The sequence below is a fragment of the Salmo salar genome, chromosome ssa13 (assembly GCF_905237065.1).
Source record: "Salmo salar chromosome ssa13, Ssal_v3.1, whole genome shotgun sequence".
Classification (NCBI taxonomy): domain Eukaryota; kingdom Metazoa; phylum Chordata; class Actinopteri; order Salmoniformes; family Salmonidae; genus Salmo; species Salmo salar.
In genome coordinates, this window is record NC_059454.1 from 68,654,912 (window position 1) to 68,678,535 (window position 23,624).

Sequence of the window (23,624 nt, forward strand, 5' to 3'; positions counted from 1 at the left end):
GACTGAATAAGATATGCAGCAACGAGCTTCAGATAACATATTCATTTTGGTAGTGTTCAACACCATAGTACCCTCCAAGCTCATCATTAAGCTCGGGGCACTGGGTCTGAATCCTATCCTGGATTCAGACCCCGTCAGGAAGTCCTGGACTTCCTGATGGGCAACAACACCTCCACTATGCCGATCCTCAACACAGGGGCCCCACAAGAGTGCGTGCTCAGCCCCCTTCTGTACTCCCTGTTCACCCAGGAAGGCCAAGATGATTATCAAGGACCTCAGCCACCCAAGCCACGGCCTGTTCACCCTGCTACCATTGAGAAGGCGAGGTCAGTACACGTGAATAAAAGCTGGGACTGAGAGACTGAAAAACAGCTTCTATCTCAAGGCCATCAGACTGTTAAATAGTGACCACTAAAACTTGATTGGAGTCCACCTGTGGTAAATTCAATTGATTGGACATGATTTGGAAAGGCACACAGCGGTCTATATATGGTCCCAAAGTTGACAGTGCATGTCACAGCAAAAACCAAGCCCTGAGGTCGAGGGAATTGTCCGTAGAGCTCCGAGACAGGATTGTTTCGAGGCACAGATTTGGGGAAGGGTATCAAAACATTTCTGCAGCATTGAAGGTCCCCAAGAATACAGTAGCTTCTATCATTGTTAAAAGGAAGAAGTGTAGAAACTCCAAGACTCTTCCCAGAGCTGGCCGCACGGCCAAACTGAGGAATTGGGGGAAAAGGTTCTTGGTCAGGGAGGTGACCAAGAACCCGATGGTCACTCTGACAGAGCTCTAGAGTTCCTCTGTAAATATGGGAGAACCTTCCAGAAGGACAAACATCTCTGCAGCACTCCACCAATCAGGCCTTTATGGTGACCCTGGGCCTGGCTGCCGTTAGGATCACCACTTTATTTTAAGAATGTGAAATTTCAGAATAATAGTAGAGAGAATGATTTATTTCAGCTTTTACTTCTTTCATCACATTCCCAGCGGGTCAGAAGTGTACCTACACTCAAATAGTATTTGGTAGCATTGCCTTCAAATTGTGTAACTTGGGTCAAACGTTTCAGGTAGCCTTCCACCAGCATCCCACAATAAGTTGGGTGAATTTTGGCCCATTCCTCCTGACAGAGCTGGTGTAACTGAGTAGGTTTGTATAGGCCTCCTTGCTCGCACACACTTTTTCAGTTCTGCCCACACATTTTTTTTTCATTAAATAGTACCCGCAAAACACCAGTCTCAACGTCAACAGTGAAGCGGCGACTCCGGGATGCTGGCCTTCTAGGCAGAGTTCCTCTGTCCACTGTCTGTGTTCTTTTGCCCATATTAATCTTTTCTTTTTATTGGCCAGTCTGAAATATGGCTTTTTCTTTGCAACTCTGCCTAGAAGGCCAGCATCCCGGAGTCACCTCTTCACTGTTGACGTTGAGACTGGTGTTTTGCGGGTACTATTTAATAAAGCTGCCAGTTGAGGACTTGTGAGGAGTCTGTTTCTCAAACTAGACACTCTAATGTACTTGTCCTCTTGCTCAGTTTCCTCTTTCTATTCTGGTTAGAGCCTTTGCGCTGCTCTGTGAAGGGAGTAGTACACAGCGTTGTACGAGATCTTCAGTTTCTTGGCAATTTCTCGCCTTCATTTCTCAGAACAAGAATAGACGAGTTTCAGAAGAAAGTCCTTTGTTTCTGGTCATTTTGAGCATGTAATAGAACCCACAAATGCTGATGCTCCAGATACTCAACTAGTCTAAAGAAGGCCAGTTTTACTGTTCTTTAATTAGAACAAAAGTTTTCAGCTGTGCTAACATAATTGCAAAAGGGTTTTCTAATGATCAATTAGCCTTTTAAAATGATAAACTTGGATTAGCTAACACAATGTGCAATTGGAACACAGGAGTGATGGTTGCTGATAATGGGACTCTGTACGCCTATGTAGATATTCCATTAAAAATCAGCAATTTCCAGCTACAATAGTAATTTACAACATTAACAATGTCTAACCTGTATTTCTAATCAATTTGATGTTATTTTAATGGACAAAAATGTGCTTTTCTTTCAAAAACAAGGACATTTCTAAGTAACCCCAAACTTTTGAATGGTAGTGTACATATTTATTTATACTCAGGATTCCGACATTGCTTGTCCGAATATTTCTATATTTCTTAATTACATTCTTTTACTTTTTAGATTTGTGTGTATTGTTAGATATTACTGCACTGTTGGAGCTAGGAACACAAGCATTTCACTACACCCACAATAACATCGGCTAAATATGTGTATGTGACCAATAAAATGAAATGTGATTTGTGTCATGAATGTGGTTGGCTCATCTTTAGCTTTACAGGTGCCTTATTCCTGGGGTTATCAGTGGACAAGGTCACTTGGCTGATTGATGTTTACCTCTGGAGGCCTTCCCTCTGTGCAGGTTAACATGAATCTCCATTTCATTGGAGGTGGTAGAGGGGAGGGCCTGCAGGGGCCAGAAGGACGACTAGAGCAGTACTGTCCCCATAGACTTTCTGATGTTTTGCTCTCCTGCCATAAAGGTAGCTTCCTGGTGCCAGTTCTGAGGAACTCCAATGTATCCCTCTCCCAACCCAAACTGCAGTGAGTGCACTAAGGCTGAAATGTTCCATTAGCTAAGTGAGCTAAATCCTTGGGGAGATCATGGACTTCTGGCTATTAAGTTGCATCGACCATGTTGATGTATATCATGTTGATGTTTGGGCCTCCACGATGTGTAGAAGTTTGTCTTAAAGCAATAAATTAAACAACATTTGCTCATGCATTTTCGCATTTCTGAAACATCTACAAGCACATGAAGTGTTCTTCTTTCATACTGGTTTGCAGCACTGCAAGTCTGAGTCTGGCGTAGGAGGTTGCTAGTGAGAGTTCATTGGGTTTCCTTTGAAAGAGGCTATCAGACAACTGGATCAGGTATGGAGAGTGTCTCAGTATGAAATATGCATGGTTCAGCATCTTTCAATGTAAGGGTAGAATGAAATACCTTGTAATGTGCAATACGATGCTTATTGTAGTAGGCATACATGCCTTTGTAAAATTGCTTTTTGTTGATGAAATTCCTGAGGTGTGCCCTTTAATAATCTTCTGTGGTTTTATGTCATCCATTTTATGACTTTATAAAATACACTTCATAATAACTATGGTTACATGCACACAATAAAATTACTATTGTGAGTAGTCATATTAATATAAACTTTGATTAAACGTTTACATGTTTTGAAAGAAGAATGATTTCACTAATAATCCTGTTTTCATGAACACAACTGAAATCAGGCTTCCTGATGGGACTTTAATAAATTCAGAAAATCCCCAATCAAAATAAACGTTCTACCCTCTCCGGACATACCCGAGGACAACTAGACCCGTTCCCGAATCGACCCAGTAGGATCCAGACCCGGTACGATCCAAGTGAGGGAAGCAGCAGAAAAGTAATGTTTTAAGATAATTTATTAACCAGAGCTGATAAAGTGTGAGAGGAGGGAGAGGTGCCACTCTGGCAGGCAGGGGATGGACAGTAACCAACCAAGCCGACTCGCGCTGTAGTAGAGTAATAGCTGCTATAGCTAGATTATTTATCATCAAATATGATTACGTAGTACCAGTCCTGGACGGCATCAAACCGGGAGAAGTTAGATAAGATAGCTCATTTCTTTCTCTCTCTCGCTGCTGCAGTCACGTTCGGATCTGTATGGGCCTGCCAGACAAATCAGTTATAATTACACATACCCGAGACCTGTGACAATCATATCAGATCCGACCCAGACCCGTAACATTATTTAGAATTCTGGATCCGCTCTGGTCCCAGATCGGGTCTTGAGTATTCGGGTACAGGTGGATTCGTGAAGACCTCTAACGCAGAGTAAGGTGTTTACATGACTAATGCCATACTAGTCCTACTGCCATATGTCTACCTGTACCATGACTACTACTGATGTTTAATATCTAATTATTAGTGTGCATGTAAACATACTCAATGTTAAAAAGCCACAGAGAAGTTACACCTCACAATGTGAGATCAGGGCTGAGAAACAAGTTACACTGAACAAAAATATAAACGCAACATGCAACAACTTCAAAGATTTTACTGAGTTACAGTTCATATAAGGAAAACAGTCAATTGAAATGAATTCATTAGGCCCTAATCTATGGATTTCACATGACTGCGAATACCGATATGCATCTGTTGGTCACAGATACCTTAAACAAAAAGTATGGGTGTAGATCAGAAAACCAATGTCACGCCCTGATCTGTTTCACCTGTCCTTGTGCTCGTCTCCACCCTCCTCTAGGTGTCGCCCATCTTCCCCATTATCCCATGGGTACTGTATTGCGGTACTGCCAGTCATTATGTGTCTACCTGTCCCTTCAAAAGACCTAGCTCATTGATAGGAATGAGTACTCTGGTGGGTCTTAAGGATAATTTTGCTTCTCCCCCTACTCGCCCCCCTCTCCATGCCACCCTGCGGTGGGGCGACCAGTCCAAGTCTCTCCAGATACTCATCGACTCGGAGGCCGATTATGAGTCTTATGGACGTTACTGTGGCGTCCGAGCTGGGCATCCCTACACAACCCTTCTCCATTCCCATGAATGTTAGAGCGCTGGACAGGCGCTCTACAGGCCGGGTCACCTACCATACCACCCCCATCAACCTACGTGTGTCGGGGAACCACAGCGAGACGCTCCAATTCCTGCTATTTGAGTCTCCACAGGTATCTGTGGTAATAGGATTCTCTTGGCTGCAGCAACACAATCCCTCGATTGACTGGTCTACTGGTGCCATCGTGGGCTGGAGCCCGTTCTGCCATGCTCATTGCCTGAAATCAGCTCTGCCTGCCCCGAGAGGTCTTCCTGGGGGCTTGGAAATTGCCCAGAACCTCTCTGCCATTCCCGTGGAGTACTAGGACCTCCGGGAGAAGTTCAGTAAGGCCCAGGCCACTTCGCTTCCGCAAAACTGACCGGTACCCAAGGATGTTAAGCCGGGTGCGCTGGCACGCCGCTATAGCCCTGCGGCTACACCCCCAAAAGCCGAGACCTTTTCCCCATGCTCCAGAGTCATTAGCCCCTCTGCTGTTCGTCCTCTGTTGCCCCGTATCCTCTGTATACTTCCTACTTGTCATGTGTCTAGATGTAAACCCATGTCTCACAGCCCTTTGTCTCCTGTTGCATGCCGTCCTGTGCCTTTGCCCCTACTCTGGATTACTGACCTCTGCCTGACCTGACCCTGGGCCTGGCTGCCGTCCTGTGCCTTTGCCACTACTCTGAATTATCGACCCCTGCCTGCCTTGACCTGTTGTTTGCCTGCCCCTGTTGCTGTAATAAACATTGTTACTTCAACACAGTCTGTATTTGGGTCTTACCTGAAACGTGATAACCAATCAGTATCTAGTGTGACTACCATTAGCCTCATGCAGCGTGACATATCTCCTTCACATAGAGTTGATCAGGCTGTTGATTGTAGCCTGTAAAATGTTGTCCCACTCCTCTTCAAAAGCTGTGTGAAGTTGCTGGATATTTGCGGGAACTGGAACATGCTGTCTTACACGTCAATCCAGAGCATCCCAAACATTTTCAATGGGTGACATGTCTGGTGAGTATGCAGACCATGGAAAACTGGGACATTTTCAGCTTCCAGGAATTGTGTACAGATCCTTGCGACATGGGGCCGTGCATTATCATGCTCAAACATGAGGTGATGGTGGCGGGTGAATGGCACAACAATGAGCCTCAGGATCTCGTCATGGTACAGTGTCTCTGTGCATTCAAATTGCAATCGAGAAAATGCAATTGTGTTCGTTGTCCTTAGCTTATGCCTGCCCATACCATAACCCCACCACCACCATGTGGCACTCTGTTCACAACGTTGACATCAGCAAACGCACACCCACACAATGCCATACACGCTATCTGCCATCTGCCCGGTACAGTTAAAACCAGGATTCATGCATGAAGAGCACACTTCTCCAGTGTGCCAGTGGCCATCGAAGGTGAGCATTTGCCCACTGAATTCAGTTATGACGCCGAACTGCAATCAGGTCAAGACACTGGTGAGGAAGTCTCTAGATTTTGCTCGCCTGAAGTAGAGTATATTGTGATAAATTGCAGGCCACATTACTTGCCTAGAGAGTTTTCAGCTATACTTTTCGGGGCTGTTTATTTATCACCACAGACAGATGCTGGCACTAAGACCGCACTCAGTCAGCTGTATAAGGAAATAAGCAAACAGGAAACCACTCACCCAGAGGCGGCGCTCCTAGGGGCCGGAGACTTTAATGCAGGGAAATTTAAATCAGTTCTACCAAATTTCCATCAACATGTTAAATGTGCAACCAGAGGGAAACAAATTCTAGATCACCTGTACTCTACACACAGAAATGTGTGCAAAGCTCTCCCTCGCCCTCCATTTGGTAAATCTGACCACAACTCTATCCTCCTGATTCCTGCTTACAAGCAAAAATTAAAGCAGGAAGCACCAGTGACTCGGTCTATAAAAAAAGTGGTCAGATGAAGCAGATGCTAACCTGTTAGGGCTAGGGGGCAGTATTGACACGGCTGGATAAAAACGTACCCGATTTAATCTGGTTACTACTCCTGCCCAGTAACTAGAATATGCATATAATTATTGGCTTTGGATAGAAAACACCCTAAAGTTTCTAAAACTGTTTGAATGGTGTCTGTGAGTATAACAGAACTCCTATGGCAGGCCAAAACCTGAGAAGATTTCAAGCAGGAAGTGGCCTGTCTGAGAAGTAGTGTTTCATCTTGGCTCTTTTTATTGAAGACTCAGGATCTGTGCAATAACGTGACACTTCCTACGTCTTCCATAGGGTCTCAGAGCCCGGGAAAAAGTTGAACGATATCGAGGCAGGCTCTAGCTGAAACACTTTATCGCTTTTGGCAAGTGGCCACTCAGAGTACTATGGACTTAGGCGCGTGCCCGCTTCGACCGAATGCTTTCTTTTCCTTTGTCTGTTTATCTAAACGCAGATTCCCGGTCGGAATATTATCGCTTTTTTATGAGAAAAATGGCATAAAAATTGATTTTAAACAGCGGTTGACATGCTTCGAAGTACGGTAATGGAATATTTAGAATTCTTTTGTCACGAATTGCGCCATGCTCGCCACCCTTATTTACCCTTTAGGATAGTGTCTAGAACGCACGAACAAAACGCCGCTGTTTGGATATAACGATGGATTATTTTGGACCAAACCAACATTTGTTATTGAAGTAGAAGTCCTGGGAGTGCATTCTGACGAAGACAACAAAGGTAATAACATTTTTCTTATAGTAAATCTGACTTTGATGAGTGCTAAACTTGCTGGGTGTCTAAATAGCTAGCCCTGTGATGCCGGGCTATCTACTGAGAATATTGCAAAATGTGCTTTCACCGAAAAGCTATTTTAAAATCGGACATATCGAGTGCATAGAGGAGTTCTGTATCTATAATTCTTAAAATAATTGTTATGCTTTTTGTGAACGTTTATCGTGAGTAATTTTGTAAATTCACCCGCAGTGTTCGGTGGGAATGCTAGTCACATGCTAGTCACATGCTAATGTAAAAAGCTGGTTTTTTATATAAATATGAACTTGATTGAACAAAACATGCATGTATTGTATAACATAATGTCCTAGGGTTGTCATCTGATGAAGATCATCAAAGGTTAGTGCTACATTTAGCTGTGGTTTGGGTTTATGTGACATTATATGCTAGCTTGAAAAATGGGTGTCTGATTATTTCTGTCTGGGTACTCTGCTGACATAATCTAATGTTTTGCTTTCGTTGTAAAGCCTTTTTGAAATCGGACAGTGTGGTTAGATTAACGAGAGTCTTATCTTTAAAATGGTGTAAAATAGTCATATGTTTGAAAAATTGAAGGTTTTGCATTTTTGAGGAATTTGAATAACGCGCCACGGGATTACACTGGCTGTTGAGTAGGTGGGACGCAAGCGTCCCACCTAGCCCATAGAGGCTAAACTACAGGACTGTTTTGCTATCACAGACTGGAATATGTTCCGGGATTCTTCCGATGGCATTGAGGAGATCACCACATCAGTCACTGGATTTATCAATAAGTGCATCGAGGACGTCGTCCCCACAGTGACTGTACGTACATACCCCAACCAGAAGTCATGGATTACAGGTAACATTCGCACTGAGCTAAAGGGTAGAGCTGCCGCTTTCAAGGTGTGGGACTCTAACCCGGAAGCTTACAAGAAATCCTGTTATGCCTTGCGATGAACCATCAAACAGGCAAGGCGTCAATACAGGGCTAAGATTGAATCATAACACACCGGCTTCGACGCTCGTCTTATGTGGCAGGGCTTGCAAACTATTACAGACTACAAAGGGAAGCACAGCCGCGAGCTGCCCAGTGACACGAGCCTACCAGACGAGTTAACATGTTGGGGCTAGGGGGCAGTATTGAGAATTTTGAAAAAAATATGTGCCCATTTTTAACTGCCTCCTACACCAACTCAGAAGCTAGAATATGCATATTACTGTTCAGGTTTGGATAGAAAACACTCTGAATTTTCTAAAACTGTTTGAATGGTGTCTGTAAGTATAACAGAACTCATATGGCAGTCAAAACCCTGAGACAAATTCTGACAGGAAGTGGATACCTGATGTGTTGAATTACCTTTAAGCCTATGCCATTGAAACACACAGGGGCTTATTAATTGTTGAGCACTTCCTATGGCTTCCACTAGATGTCACCAGTCTTTACAAAGTGTTTTGAGTCTTATACTGTGAGATCTGACCGAACAAGAGCTTTGGAACGGTGGTGGCCGATTAGACTCTGGCGCGCGAGTTCATGTTGGGTACTCTCGTTCCAATACGTTTTAAAAGAGAATGCAATCGTCCGCCTTGAATATTATTCATGTTCTGGTTAAAAAAGGCACTAATGATTTATGCTATACAACGTTTGACATGTTTGAACGAACGTAAATATTTTTTCCCCAATCGTTCATGAAGAGAAGTCCGGCGGGCATAGATCATGTGCTAACAACACGGAGCTTTTTGGACATAAATTATGAGCTTTTTCGAACAAAACTACATTTGTTATGGACCTGGGATTCCTGGAAGTGACATCTGATGAAGAGAATCAAAGGTAATGGATTATTTACATAGTATTTTCGATTTTAGATCTCTCCAACATGGCGGTTAGTCTGTATCGCAAAGCGTATTTTTTCTGGGCGCAGTGCTCAGATTATTGCAAAGTGTGATTTCCCAGTAAGGTTATTTTTAAATCTGGCAATCCGGTTGCGTTCAAGAGATGTAAATCTATAATTCTTTGAATGACAATATAATATTTTACCAATGTTTTCGAATAGTAATTATTTAATTTGTCGTGCTGATTGACTGGCGGTTATTGGAGGGAAACGATTTCCTCAACATCAACGCCATAGTAAAACGCTGTTTTTGGATATAAATATGAACTTGATAGAACAAAAAATGCATGTATTGTCTAACATAATGTCCTAGGAGTGTCATCTGATGGAGATTGTCAAAGGTTAGTGCATAATTTTAGCTGGTTTTCTGCTTTTGGTGACGCCTGTCTTTGAATTGACAAAACATTACACACAGCTATTGTCAATGTACTCTCCTAACATAATCAAACTTTATGCTTTCGCCGTAAAGCCTTTTTGAAATCGGACAACGTGGTTAGATTAAGGAGATGTTTATCTTTCAAAGGGTGTAAGATAGTTCTATGTTTGAGAAATTTGAATTATGACATTTAATTGTTTTCAAATTTGGCGCTCTTGATATTTCACCTGTTGTTGATAGGGTGTACCAGGGGTGGGACGCTTGCGTCCCACATAACCCTGATTGAGTCTGTAATACCAACAGGTTTCAAGCAGACCACCATAGTCCCTGTGCCCAAGAACACAAAGGCAACCTGCCTAAATGACTACAGACCCGTAGCACTCACGTCCATAGCCTGAAGTGCTTTGAAAGGTTGGTAATGGCTCACATCAACACCATTATCCCAGAAACCCTAGACCCACCCAATTTGCATACCGCCCAAACAGATTCACAGATGATGCAGTCTCTATTGCACTCCACACTGCCCTTTCCCACCTGGACAAAAGGAACACATGTGAGAATGCTATTCATTGACTTCAGCTCAGTGACGAGACAGCCTATAGGGAGGAGATCAGAGACCTGGCCGGGTGGTGCCAGAATAACAACCTATCCCTCAACATAACCAAGACTAAGGAGATTATTGTGGACTACAGGAAAAGGAGGACTGAGCATGGCCCCATTCTCATCGACGGGGCTGTAGTGGAGCAGGTTGAGAGCTTCAAGTTCCTTGGTGTCCACATCAACAACAAACTAGAATGGTCCAAACACACCAAGACAGTCGTGAAGAGAGCCTATTCGTCGTGAAGAAAGCCTATTCCCCCTCAGGAAACTAAAACGATTTGGCATGGGTTCTGAGATCCTCAAAAGGTTCTACAGCTGCAACATCAAGAGCATCCTGACTGGTTGCATCACTGCCTGGTACGGCAATTGCTCGGCCTCTGACCGCAAGGCACTACAGAGGGTAGTGCGTTTGGCCCAGTACATCACTGGGGCTAAGCTGCCTGCCATCCAGGACCTCTACACCAGGCGGTCAGAGGAAGGCCCTAAAAATTGTCAAAGACCCCAGCCACCCCAGTCATAGACTGTTCTCTCTACTACCGCATTGCAAGCGGTACCGGAGTGCCAAGTCTAGAACAAAAAGGCTTCAGTTTTTACCCCCAAGCCATAAGACTCCTGAACAGGTAATCAAATGGCTACCCGGACTATTTGCATTGTGTGCCCCCCCCCCCCCCAACCCCTCTTTTTACGCTGCTGCTACTCTCTGTGTATCATATATGCATAGTCACCTTAACTATACATTATGTACATACTACCTCAATTGGGCCGACCAACCAGTGCTCCCGCACATTGGCTAACCGGGCTATCTGCATTGTGTCCCACCCACCACCCACCAACCCCTCTTTTACGCTACTGCTACTCTCTGTTCATCATATATGCATAGTCACTTTAACCATATCGCCATGTAAATACTACGTCAATCAGCCTGACTAACCGGTGTCTGTATGTAGCCTCACTACTTCTACAGACTCGCTACTGTATATAGCCTGTCTTTTTACTGTTGTTTTATTTCTTTACCTACCTATTGTTCACCTAATACTTTTTTGCACTATTGGTTAGAGCCTGTAAGTAAGCGTTTCACTGTAAGGTCTACACCTGTTGTATTCAGCGCACGTGACAAATAAACTTTGATTTGATTTGAGCACGCAGATGAGCTTCCCTGAGATGGTTTATGACAGTTTATGCAGAAATTCTTCAGTTGTGCAAAGCCACAGTTTCATCAGCTGTCCGGATGACTGGTCTCAGATGATCCCGCAGGTGAAGAAGCAGGATGTGGATGTCCTGTGCTTACACATGGTCTGCAGTTGTACTGCCACATGTCTAAAACAACGTTGGAGGTGACTTATGGTAGAGAACATTCAATTATCTGGCTACAGCTCTGGTGGATGTTTCTGCAGTCAGCATGCCAATTGCACGCTCCCTCAAAACATTTTAGAGTGGCCTTTTATTGTCCCCAGCGCAAGGTGCACCTGTGTGATGATCATGCTGTTTAATCAGCTTCTTGATATGCCACACCTGTCAGGTGGATGGATTATCTTGGCAAAGGAGAAATGCTCACTAACAGGGATGTAAACACATTTGTGAACAACATCTGAGAGAAATAAGCTTTTTGTGTGTATGGAACATTCCTGGGATCTTTTGTTTCAGCTCATGAAACATGGGACCAACACTTTATACATTACGTTTATATTTTTATTCAGTGTAGAATGACTAAGAATTCCTCAAGAGATAATAACTTGCATATCAGAGGTTCCAGGTTGAGAAGCATGGGTGAAGATTACAGCTATGAAATCTTACTAAGAAACACAAGTGAATGTTAGGATTTGCCAGGGCTTCCTATAAAGTCTGTCTTTTCTTTGAAAGTGGCATTGTTATCTTGTGAATACAAACTGTGATTCTCTCACTTCTCTCAGGTTTAAATTGTTGAGAGATAATTGTAGTCAAATGCCGCCTCTGCAATAATAACAACCTTGGTCCCCTTTGTAAGTATTAAGCCTTGTTACAATACTTCTTTGTGTTTTCTACAAAATTAAAAGTTTGAGGTTAAATCCAAGTTTCAGGTTTCTGTCTGGGGCTCCTGTACATTCTCCTTTGTTACTTATACCCTATTGAATTACTTCTGATCGATATCACAGATGGATGTTTCTGGAAGTGCATGCAGGTTTTCGCAAAGATATGGTTTTCCAGTTGGCGTCATTCTCAACCAAAATAGATGTAGCACTGACATTACAGCAATATCCAAGCAGATCATAATCCAAAATAGTCTTTACCAACAGTGGTTTAAAAGTTGGTTAAAACACCCATTTGCAGAAAAACATGTTTTAAATTAACTCAGCATAAGATCTATATATACAGTAATTATGAGAGACAAGAACAATCCTACTCTTACCTCTTCCCTGTGGTGTATAAATAGGCAGGATGTCAGAGAAGGTGGTGCGGAGAGAAATGTGATAAAAACCCATCTGTGAAGCATTTCATGGCTAAACACAAACCCTAAAATGTCCTGGCACCCATGAGTCACCTTTGCTCTCACATAGCGTTCCTCAGAGCGCTGCTCTCCATTGAAGTCTCTTTGGTTCATACAATAAGAGCCCCCCGACAAGATCAGCCATGTTGTACCCACCAACTTAAGAGTTGTGCAGTATCTGAGAGGGTCACATTTAGGACACATATAAAGTATAGGCGAAAGTCTGCCATCAGAAAACACAGCAGTTGGGAAAGCTGATTCCTTGTGTGAGAGTTATTTTTCTTTAGGCAGTGGCTGCGGAACCAACCTTTCAGGACCTTTCTTCCTGGTCAAACATCCATGCAGCCTTCCAACCATTTGTTCTCAATCAGTTTCATGGGGATATGCATTTAGATCGTCTTGAGTTATACAGTGTTGATTCAAAATAACCTAAAGTGTTGTTTTGAATGATGTACAGTGAGTTAATTTTAGAGCAGATTCGGTTCAACTGTAACATAGCCGACCTGTGTATTTTGCCCAGCAGTGTGCGCTGTTGAATTTTGGCCACATGAGAGAAAAACGTGGTGGCGTTTTTGTCTTAGAGTAACGTTATACTATGCTATTATATTCAGTTCTGTTAGTGCCTTCAGAAAGTATTCATCCCCCTTGACTTATTCCATATTTTGTTTTGTTAAAGCCTGAATTCAAAATGGATTAACATTAGAACTGCCTGGTCTTTCAGCCTATAAGTACCCGATAGAGAACGTTGAGAACGTTGCCGGGTTTTCCCTTTAGCATCAGATGCATATCAACCCGCAAGGTGCCCAAACATAAGCACCAACGCTTGATAACAATTGTAACAACGCATCAACAATTGTAAAGCATGAATTTCCTGAATAAATATTTGTGGAAATATATCCATGTAAAAATATAACAACAACAGTTATTTGTTTAGATAGAATCAATTATATGTTTTGTATAGTTCTACAAGTCCTAGTGAAAAACGTAGGCCTAAAGCTGAATTTTCGATACTTCAAGCCAATGACACAAACATTCTAAAGGTCTAATAAATACATTTCATATATGCTATTAGAATAATAATAATTTGGCTGTGTTTATAAAAAGCTTAGGGAACATTAGAATACTAAATAACTATTATTTCAAAGAACATTACAGCATTTTCTTTAGTTTATGTTACTCTAGGCTATAAGTAAAAATTAAAGTTGAAAGTTGAAGTTGAAGTCCATCACAAAGATGTCTATTATAATTTCATTTTTGGCAGGTCTAAAGAAACATTGTGGAAATAAGAAAATGTTTTAAAAAAAAAACAGAATAGCATACTTAACGTTTATTATGTTACTAGTATTTGCTTAGTACCCAGAGCAATGCCGCCGGGTGAGTGGTCATGTGCTGAACACATGGGCAGCACAGATATTCTTGGAAAAGTGACATTTGGAAATAAAGTGCCACCTCTTGAATGTTGAGTTATTAGACAAAGGTAAGTGCCATACAAGCTGCAGAATATGCTGCTTCTGATACTATATAGAAACATTTTACCTCCATGTGACTCTGAAGGAGGATTTGATAAAGTGATGCTCCTTTCCCTGCATCTGTCAATTACAACTTTGGTATAGTTTATGTGTTGTTTCGATGTGCAAGCTGACTGAAATAGTTTATTTCCCGCTCATCAACTTGGATAGAATCAAGGATATGTTTTATATTATTCTAAAGGCTTACTGCAACATATTAATTTCCCTTAAAATAAATATGATTAGTAAAAGAGTTAGTAAATAAAACAGTCCCGTAACAGATTATTTTTACAAAGTAAAACGTAAAAGAGAATGGTATCAACCCACAAGGCGCACAGTGAAATTATTAACACGAGCACCAACACTGATAAATATAGGCATAACAAAACTCATCATTACACTATTGTTGTAAATTAAATCAACCTCTTCATCATTCAGTTAGGCCTAATTTAAATTGTAAGTAACGTGCACAATTATCACACATTCATCCATTTGTCATTCATTCAGTGGGCTGGCATCGTTTGCTTCCCTTCCCTCATCAACTCGGATAGAGTCAAGGATATGTTTTGCATTATTCTAAAGGCGTACTGTAACATGTAAGCATGTTTTAGTTTCCCTTACAATACATTGAACTAGTAATAGAGTTATAGTAATTAAAACGGTCCCATAACAGCTTCTTTTTACAAAGTAAAACTTAAAAGAGAATGATATCAACGCACATGGAGCACAGTCAAATTATTTGCTATAAACATGAGTGTCAACACTGATATATAGGCATAACACAAACTCATCAATATTGACTTCCTAAATTAAATCAACCTCTTCACCCTCATCATTCAGTTAGGCCTAATTTAAATTAAATTGTGAAGTAAAGTGCACGATTATCACCCATTCATCCATTTGTCATTCATTCAGTGAGGAGAGAGACGCAGTAGCACCAGGCTAGGTACCAATGTCCCATATCGCATCATTTTGGCGGGTTAAGTTGGGAATAGGTATGGGAAAAAAGAAGAAAAAGGCTCTAAATACTTTTCTGATTGTGATTTCAAAAATCGGACAAATGAGCAATGTAAAATACAAACATTTAGGAAAAGTCAGGGAAGGAGTAGGACGTAGCTTTTGGCCTATTTTTTTTAATTTACAAAATCAAACATCAGTGGCCGTTTGTGGTTCTAATGTTATTGATTTTTTTTCTCACCCATCTATAGACAATACCCCATAATGACAAAGTGAAAACATGTTTTTAGACATTTTTGCAAATGTATTGAAAATGAAATACAGAAATGTCTCATTTACATAAGTATTCACACATCTGAGTCAATACTTTGTAGAAACACCTTTGGCAGTGTCTTTCTGAGTAAGTCTGGGTAAGAGATTGCTTTCCACACCTGGATTGTGCAACATTTGCCCATTATTATTTTCAAAATTCTTCAAGCTCTGTTAAATTTGTTGTTGATCATTGCTAGACAACAATTTTCAGGTCTTGTCATAGATTTTCAAGAATATTTAAGTCAAACTCGGCCACTCAGGAACATTCACTGTATTCATGGTAAGCAACTCCAGTGTGTATTTGGCCTTGTGTTTTTGGGTATTATCCTGCTGAAATGTGAATTCATCTCCCAGCGTCTGGTGGAAAGCAGAGTGAACCAGGTTTCCCTCTAGGATTGTCTGTGCTTAGCTCCATTCTGTTTATTTTTTTATACTGAAAAACGGTTACAAGCATACCCATAACATGATGCAGCCACCACCATACGTGAAACTATGGAGAGGGGTACTCAGTAATGTGTTGTATTTGATTTTCCACAAACATAACATTTTGTATTCAGGACAAAGAGTTCATTGATTTTGTCAAATATTTTGCAGTATTACCTTGTTGCAAACAGGATGCATGTTTTGGCATATGTTTTATTCTGTACAGGCTTCCTTCTGTTCACTCTGTGATTTAGGTTAGTATTGTGGAGTAACTACAATGTTGATGACCCATCCTCTGTTTTCACACATCACAGTCATTAAACTCTGTAACTGTTTTAAAGTCACCATTGACCTCATGGTGAAATCCCTGAGCGGTTTCCTTCCTCTCCTGCAACTGAGTTAGGAAGGACACTATGGTGTTATTTGCATATTGCATCCTGATTGGCCATATGCTAATGAGGGCCTGTGGGAATGTAGGGGTTTATGAGGGTCTCTCTCTCTCTCTCTCTCTCTCACACACACACACACACACACACACGTGGCTTGTAATGTGAAGCAACGTCAAGTTAGCAATACATTTGCCTTCATAAAGATACATCGTTGGTAGTTATTTTACTCACGTATAGACATGTCCGATTACACGACAAACACCTGTATCTTTGTATTGACTGGGTGTATTGATACACCATCCAAAGTGTAATTAATAAATTCACCATGCTCAAAGGGATATTCAACGCCTGTGTTTTATTTTACCCATCTACCAATAGGTGTCCTGCTTTGCGAGACATTGGAAATTCTCCCTGGTCTGTGTGGTTAAATCTTGTGTTTGAAATTCACTGCTCGACTGAGGGACCTTACAGACAATTGTATGTGTGTGGTACAGAGATGAGGTAGTCATTCAAACATGATGTTAAACACTATTATTGAACACAGAGTGAGTCCATGCAACTTATTATGTGACTTCTTAATCACATTTCTACCCCTGAACTGATTTAGGCTTGCCATAACAAAGGGGTTGAATACTTATTGACTTAAGACATCTCAGATAACTTAAAAAAATTAATTTGTAAACATCTTGAAAATGTCAAGGGGTGTGAATACTTTCTGAAGGCACTGTATGTAGAACAGGCTACTATCATGATGATCTTGCAGACACTGATTCAGCATTGATCTTACTTTATTAAACAAGCACCATTCGCCAGAATAGCATATTCTCTATGAGTAAAGCAGAGACTCTGCGCAAAGTAGATAATAAAGACATGCGCAGTAAGTGATCCGGACATGTGCAGAAAGTTTGGGACCTTTAGAAAAAGGTCAGAGAAAATGTCGGATCCGCAGCCACTCCGTTTTCTTTATCTGAAAACAAGCACCTTTACAATCTGATAGTGAAGTGTGAAAATATAATAAGGTAGCATTAAATCAATCTGTAAATCAAACTTCAAAAATAAACAACAATAATATATTAATGATACATTATGAAGAGTAATCATACAGTGTAGCTGACATTCTCCTCAATGATCTGTTAATTACAGTTTGAAAACACAATTTAAGTACACTAATTTGTTCTGGGTTTACAGACTGAACAATTGTTTTAATCTGCACGCCACTGCTAATTAGGGAGCATCTAATATTTTCAAAAAAAATGCACTGGCTATTATTTTATAAATGTTTCCTGTAATTAGTGTCAGAGCTAAATTCAAAAGTTTAATGAATAACAGATAGTACATTGTTTTCTTAGCAAAATGTTGCATTTCCAAACAGGACAATAAACAATCCTTGGTGACTCTTGAGCAAGAAATAGCTATTGCCAAATTATGTCTAGTCCAGCAGTTATCAGTTGTTTTATGATTGCATACTATTGTCTGTTGTAGCGTTGGTCCCTTTGTAAATGCAAGATCCTCTCATTGTTAGTTAATCTTGTTCAGTTTTAATTCAATGTTAAATGAGTGTGTCTACAAGATCTGTACCTCAAAATCCGACAAAGGGCAGTGGTGCTAATTGTTTTTGGAAACTGAGCGTGAGGGAAATTGATTTCACTGTAAATGATAACAAAAGTCCAGGTATCGACAGCTGATTTAGCAAGCCCTTGCTCTGAAACTGGGCCATGGTTATCCAACTTGCTGTGCCCCCAAATCAATATCTATCAACGATCTGAAATTAAACCTAGATTAAATCCCAATTAATCTAAGGGAGTCACGTTTGGCGAGTTCCAGTTAATTACATCATCCTGGCAAAGGTTTTTCTTCTCTTTATCTACCATACCTCCCCACCGGTTAAGTCAAAACGATCACAGCCACGAGTTTGAAATATTGCATCTGTAAATTCAACACTAAAGTCAGACTACCATGCAAAGACAGTGATATCAATCAACCCTGTAAGTCTAGATGACAATTTGACTAAACTCTAATCGCAAACCCCAAGAGAACTATGGAAAATGGGCTAAATCTGACTGAAGAAAAAGTGCAGTACCTTGAACAATGAGATGCACTTTGGACGATTTGGGTTTGTTGCTCATGAGGATGGAGCACACGTAGGGCCCCTCATCGTGTACATTCACGTTCTGGATCTTTATGCTGTACTCTGTCACGGGTGTGTTGTCCATTCGGACAACGCGAGGGTCCAGAGACCACTTGTCAGTGCCCGCATAAAGAATGGTGGTGCGATTGAGCCAAGCCACTCGCGATACCTTGCTGTCCACAGTACATCTGTGAGATAAAGAGAGAAAACAGAGAGAGAGAGAAGAGGATGAGTGTTAAGCATTCCAGCATATTTTTACAGTGTTCTATGGTGTCCATTCTATTGTAAAGCACATCGAGTGATATTCATTGACTGATATGTCTGACTGATAATATTGTGTGAGGATGTGGCTTTTGTATGACGTTTTTGATAAAGTAAGACCTTGGGCTCTCTTATACAATATAATGTTCTTCAACACTGTTGCTGGGGACCCACATGATGCACATGCTTTTGTTTCAGACCAATAGCATGCCCTTGAGTATTTGAATCAGGTCACCAGGACCTTGATAAAAGAACTGACTTAATAGAGAGGATAGCTCTCAACGATGCTATACATCCACAATATACTTTTATCTCTGGAGATTGGCACACCAATACAAGTACTGTACACAGTCGAAGATTGTTTCTCTGTTAATCTGGGCTGGAATACTCATTGACAGTAGATGCGTGTTGCATGATAACATATTCCTTGAGGTTTTGCATTGAAGGGGGATTGCAGAAGTGTGTTCAAAAAGTTTCCTTTAATATAGCTTCTCATAACCTCTAATTGTGGCAGAGGTAAGTGTGTAAGAGTGTAAGAGTGTTGAATTGAGAAGTTCAAAACCCACTTACAGACCTCCCACAAAGTTCCACTCCAGAACCTATTCACCGCTATTTCCTAGGAGTCTGGGGGGTAACACTTTACATTAAGTTGCCCCTATTACTATGCAACCATCTTAGTAATAACTGTGTTAATAATTTAGTAGTTACATAATAGGGTTGATGTGGAATCATTTTTACTATTATCTATATTGTAGAATAATAGTGAAGACATCAAACAATGAAATAACACATATGGAATCATGTAGTAAGGAAAAAAGTGTGAAACAAATCAAAATATATTTTATATTTGAGATTCTTCAAAGTAGCCACCTTTTGCCTTGATGACAGCTTTTCACACTCTTGGCATTCTCTTAACCAGCTTCACCTGGAATGCTTTTTCAACAGTCTTGAAGGAGTTCACACAAATGCTGAGCACTTGTTGGCTGCTTTTCCTTCACTCTGTGGTCCAACTCATCCCAAACCATCTCAATTGGGTTGAGTTCAGGTGATTGTGGAGGTAATCTGATTGTGGAGGTCATCTGATGCAGCACTCCACTGTTAGTCCAGACAAGCCCTGGACTAACAATTGAGTAAAACAAGATTATGTTTTGGGATCTGATGGGGTACAACAGTTGAACTAAGCTCATGAGGTATTTATTAGTAACATTCTTCAAGAATCAATGAGTTAGAAATGGATATACCAGTCGCAGATTGTCCTTTTCAGTGAGTTTATACCCTATAGTTTAACTATACTTGCGCATGTGTCCATTGATTGGTGGTAAATGTTTGCTCATAAATTAATTTTATTCACACTTAACACCAAATTACATACATGAGGCTTAATTAGAAGTGATTCATGCATTCTATGGAAACAAAACATATGCTTAGCATTTTACAAACAAATTCTGTCACAATTACCATGGTACATTGCTTTAAATGTCAGCACCTGTGCAAAATTCCCATTTATACTGGGAACCTACGCCAAGTCCGATTTGTATATCCTTAGTATTCTCCGGTTGACAGGCCCTGTGGAAAATTCCAGTCGAACCATGTATTTGAAAAAGAGAGAAGCATAACAAACAACGTGATTTAAATTCAGGACAGATTATTGGATCATAACCTCCATGCCTAACCTTCAATGAACTTCAGTGGAGGAATATCATAATGCTCATAATACCATTTCCACTTCCACTGCATTGTCACGCCCTGACCAAAGAGAGCCTTTAATTCTCTATGTTGGTTAGGTCGGGGTGTGACTAGGGTGGGTAATCTCGGTTGTTCTAGTTCTATGTTGGCCTGGTATGGTTCCCAATCAGAGGCAGCTGTTTATCATTGTCTCTGATTGGGGATCACATTTAGGCAGCCATTTCCCCACTGTGTTTTGTGGGATCTTGTTTTTGTGTAGTTGCCTGTGAGCGCTTCACGTTTCATTCATTCGTTTATTGTTTTGTATTTGCTGAAGTTTCACTTCATAATAAAGATGTGGAACGCTACGTATGCTGCGCCTTGGTCCAGTTCTTACGACGATCGTGACATGCATACTAAACAGGGAGAGAGGAGAGCAAGAAAGGGAAGGATGGGAATACAGCTACAGTGGTGTATCTAACAGTATTTGCAGACAGAGATCAAAACTATTGGGCAACTGTACTTCTGTACAAACTTGCAATGCAAATCTAAGGCTAAAGGTTAATGTGTGTGATTGAAGTATTACCTAAAGAAAAGCAAAATAACAATATTCAGCAGTATAACAAAAGTTATACAGTATCTACTGACAAAAGGCCAACAACCTTTGCTCTGTCCAGAAATACAGCCTTATCGGATTGTTTTAATGCAGTGACTCTTCGTTCACTTTGCAATCTCTCATCATATCATATTTGTTCTGAAAAATTGGTTATGCATTTATTTATCTGACAGGATAAATAACTGACTATGGATTCCCATTATGATCTGTAGATTGTAGACCATCAGCAATTCCCACTAGATTCATTAGTCAACTGCTACTCTGTTGGCATGCAGTTACTAAGTCATCTTTGTTGTAATCAATGTTCAAGTTTATTTCATGAAGTGTTACCTAGTTAGCTACCTAGTTGTCTTTGTCATAGCTTGATAATTGTTAATTGATAATTGTTAGCTAGCCAGCCATCGAGGTTAGCTAGCCAGCTATTTCCGTCCCCCGCGACGCCATTTTTCCTAACCTAGCCAACTATTACCGACGAGCAGCATTGTTGAAACTAAATACACTACAAGGAACGTCTTGATTAGTGTTATGTTAGCTAGCTAGCTACAAAGTTGCTTTGTATCATGACAAGGTGTAGTACTGAAACTACCGAGGTTACCTAGCCAGCTACACGTTCAAAGTCAACAACGCAGCTACTGCTAGCTAGCCTACTCCACCAGCCAGCAGTACTGTATCATTTTAGTCAATAACATTTTTGCAACGTAAGCTTAACTTCCTGAACATTCGAGACGTGTAGTCCACTTGTCACTCCAATCTCACTTGCATCAGCGTAGCCTCTTCTGTAGCTTGTCTACTATGTGTCTGCCTATCCCTGTTCTCTCTCCTCTGCACAGGCCATACAAACGCTCCACACCGCGTGGCCGCTGCCACTCTAACCTGGTGGTCCCAGCGCGCACGACCCACGTGGAGTTCCAGGTCTCCGGCAGCCGCTGGAACTGCCGGTCTGCGGCCAACAAGGCTGAGTTCATCTCAGCCTATGCTACCCTCTAGTCCCTAGACTTCCTGGCGCTGACGGAAACATGGATCACCACAGATAACACTGCTACTCCTACTGCTCTCTCCTCGTCTGACTACGTGTTCTCGCATACCCCTAGAGCATCGAGCCAGCGGGGTGGTGGCACTGGAATCCTCATCTCTCCCAAGTGGACATTCTCTCTTTCTCCCCTGACCCATCTGTCTATCTCCTCATTTCAATTCCATGCTGTCACAGTTACCAGCCCTTTCAAGCTTAACATCCTTATCATTTATCGCCCTCCAGGTTCCCTTGGAGAGTTCATCAATGAGCTTGACGCCTTGATAAGTTCCTTTCCTGAGGATGGCTCACCTCTCACAGTTCTGGGTGACTTTAACCTCCCCACGTCTACCTTCGACTCATTCCTCTCTGCCTCCTTCTTTCCACTCCGCTCCTCTTTCGACCTCACCCTCTCACCTTCCCCCCTACTCACAAGGCAGGCAATACGCTTGACCTCATCTTTACTAGATGCTGTTCTTCCACTAATCTCATTGCAACTCCCCTCCAAGTCTCCGACCACTACCTTGTATCCTTTTCCCTCTCGCTCTCATCCAACACTTCTCACTCTCCCCCTACTCGGATGGTATTGCGCCGTCCCAACCTTCGCTCTCTCTCTCCCGCTACTCTCTCCTCTTCCATCCTATCATCTCTTCCCCCTGCTCAAACCTTCTCCAACCTATCTCCTGATTCTGCCTCCTCAACCCTCCTCTCCTCCCTCTCTGCATCCTTTGATTTCCTCTGTCCCCTATCCTCCAGGCCGGCTCGGTCCTCCCCTCCTGCTCCGTGGCTCGACGACTCACTGCGAGCTCACAGAACAGGGCTCCGGGCAGCCGAGCGGAAATGGAGGAAAACTCGCCTCCCCTGCGGACCTGGCATCCTTTCACTCCCTCCTCTCTACATTTTCCTCTTCTGTCTCTGCTGCTAAAGCCACTTTCTACCACTCTAAACTCCAAGCATCTGCCTCTAACCCTAGGAAGCTCTTTGCTACCTTCTCCTCCCTCCTGAATCCTCCTCCCCCTCCCCCCCTCCTCCCTCTCTGCGGATGACTTCGTCAACCATTTTGAAAAGAAGGTTGACGACATCCGATCCTCGTTGCTAAGTCAAACGACACTGCTGGTCCTGCTCACACTGCCCTACCCTGTGCTTTGACCTCTTTCTCCCCTCTCTCTCCAGATGAAATCTCGCGTCTTGTGACGGCCGGCCGCCCAACAACCTGCCCACTTGACCCTATCCCCTCCTCTCTTCTCCAGACCATTTCCGGAGACCTTCTCCCCTACCTCACCTCGCTCATCAACGCATCCTTGACCGCTGGCTACGTCCCTTCCGTCTTCAAGAGAGCGAGAGTTGCACCCCTTCTGAAAAAACCTACACTCGATCCCTCCGATGTCAATAACTACAGACCAGTATCCCTTCTTTCCTTTCTCTCCAAAACTCTTGAACGCGCCGTCCTTGGCCAGCTCTCTTGCTATCTCTCTCAGAATGACCTTCTTGATCCTAATCAGTCAGGTTTCAAGACTGGGCATTCAACTGAGACTGCTCTTCTCTGTGTCACGGAGGCTCTCCGCACTGCTAAAGCTAACTCTCTCTCCTCTGCTCTCATCCTTCTAGACCTATCTGCTGCCTTTGATACCGTGAACCATCAGATCCTCCTCTCCACCCTCTCCGAGCTGGGCATCTCCGGCACCGCGCACGCTTGGATTGCGTCCTACCTGACAGGTCGCTCCTAC

The 23,624-nt window shown here is 42.1% G+C and overlaps 1 protein-coding gene across 2 annotated transcripts in view; it reads right to left on the reverse strand.

Annotated features, from left to right (window-relative positions):
* LOC106567659 (opioid-binding protein/cell adhesion molecule) overlaps positions 1-23,624 on the reverse strand; it is a 474,446-nt gene that overhangs the window by 120,185 nt on the left and 330,637 nt on the right. For both annotated transcript variants that reach the window (XM_045693500.1, XM_045693499.1), the window contains one exon: positions 18,299-18,534. In XM_045693500.1, coding sequence (XP_045549456.1) covers positions 18,299-18,534 — 236 coding nt within the window. The remainder of the gene's footprint in view (positions 1-18,298; positions 18,535-23,624) is intronic.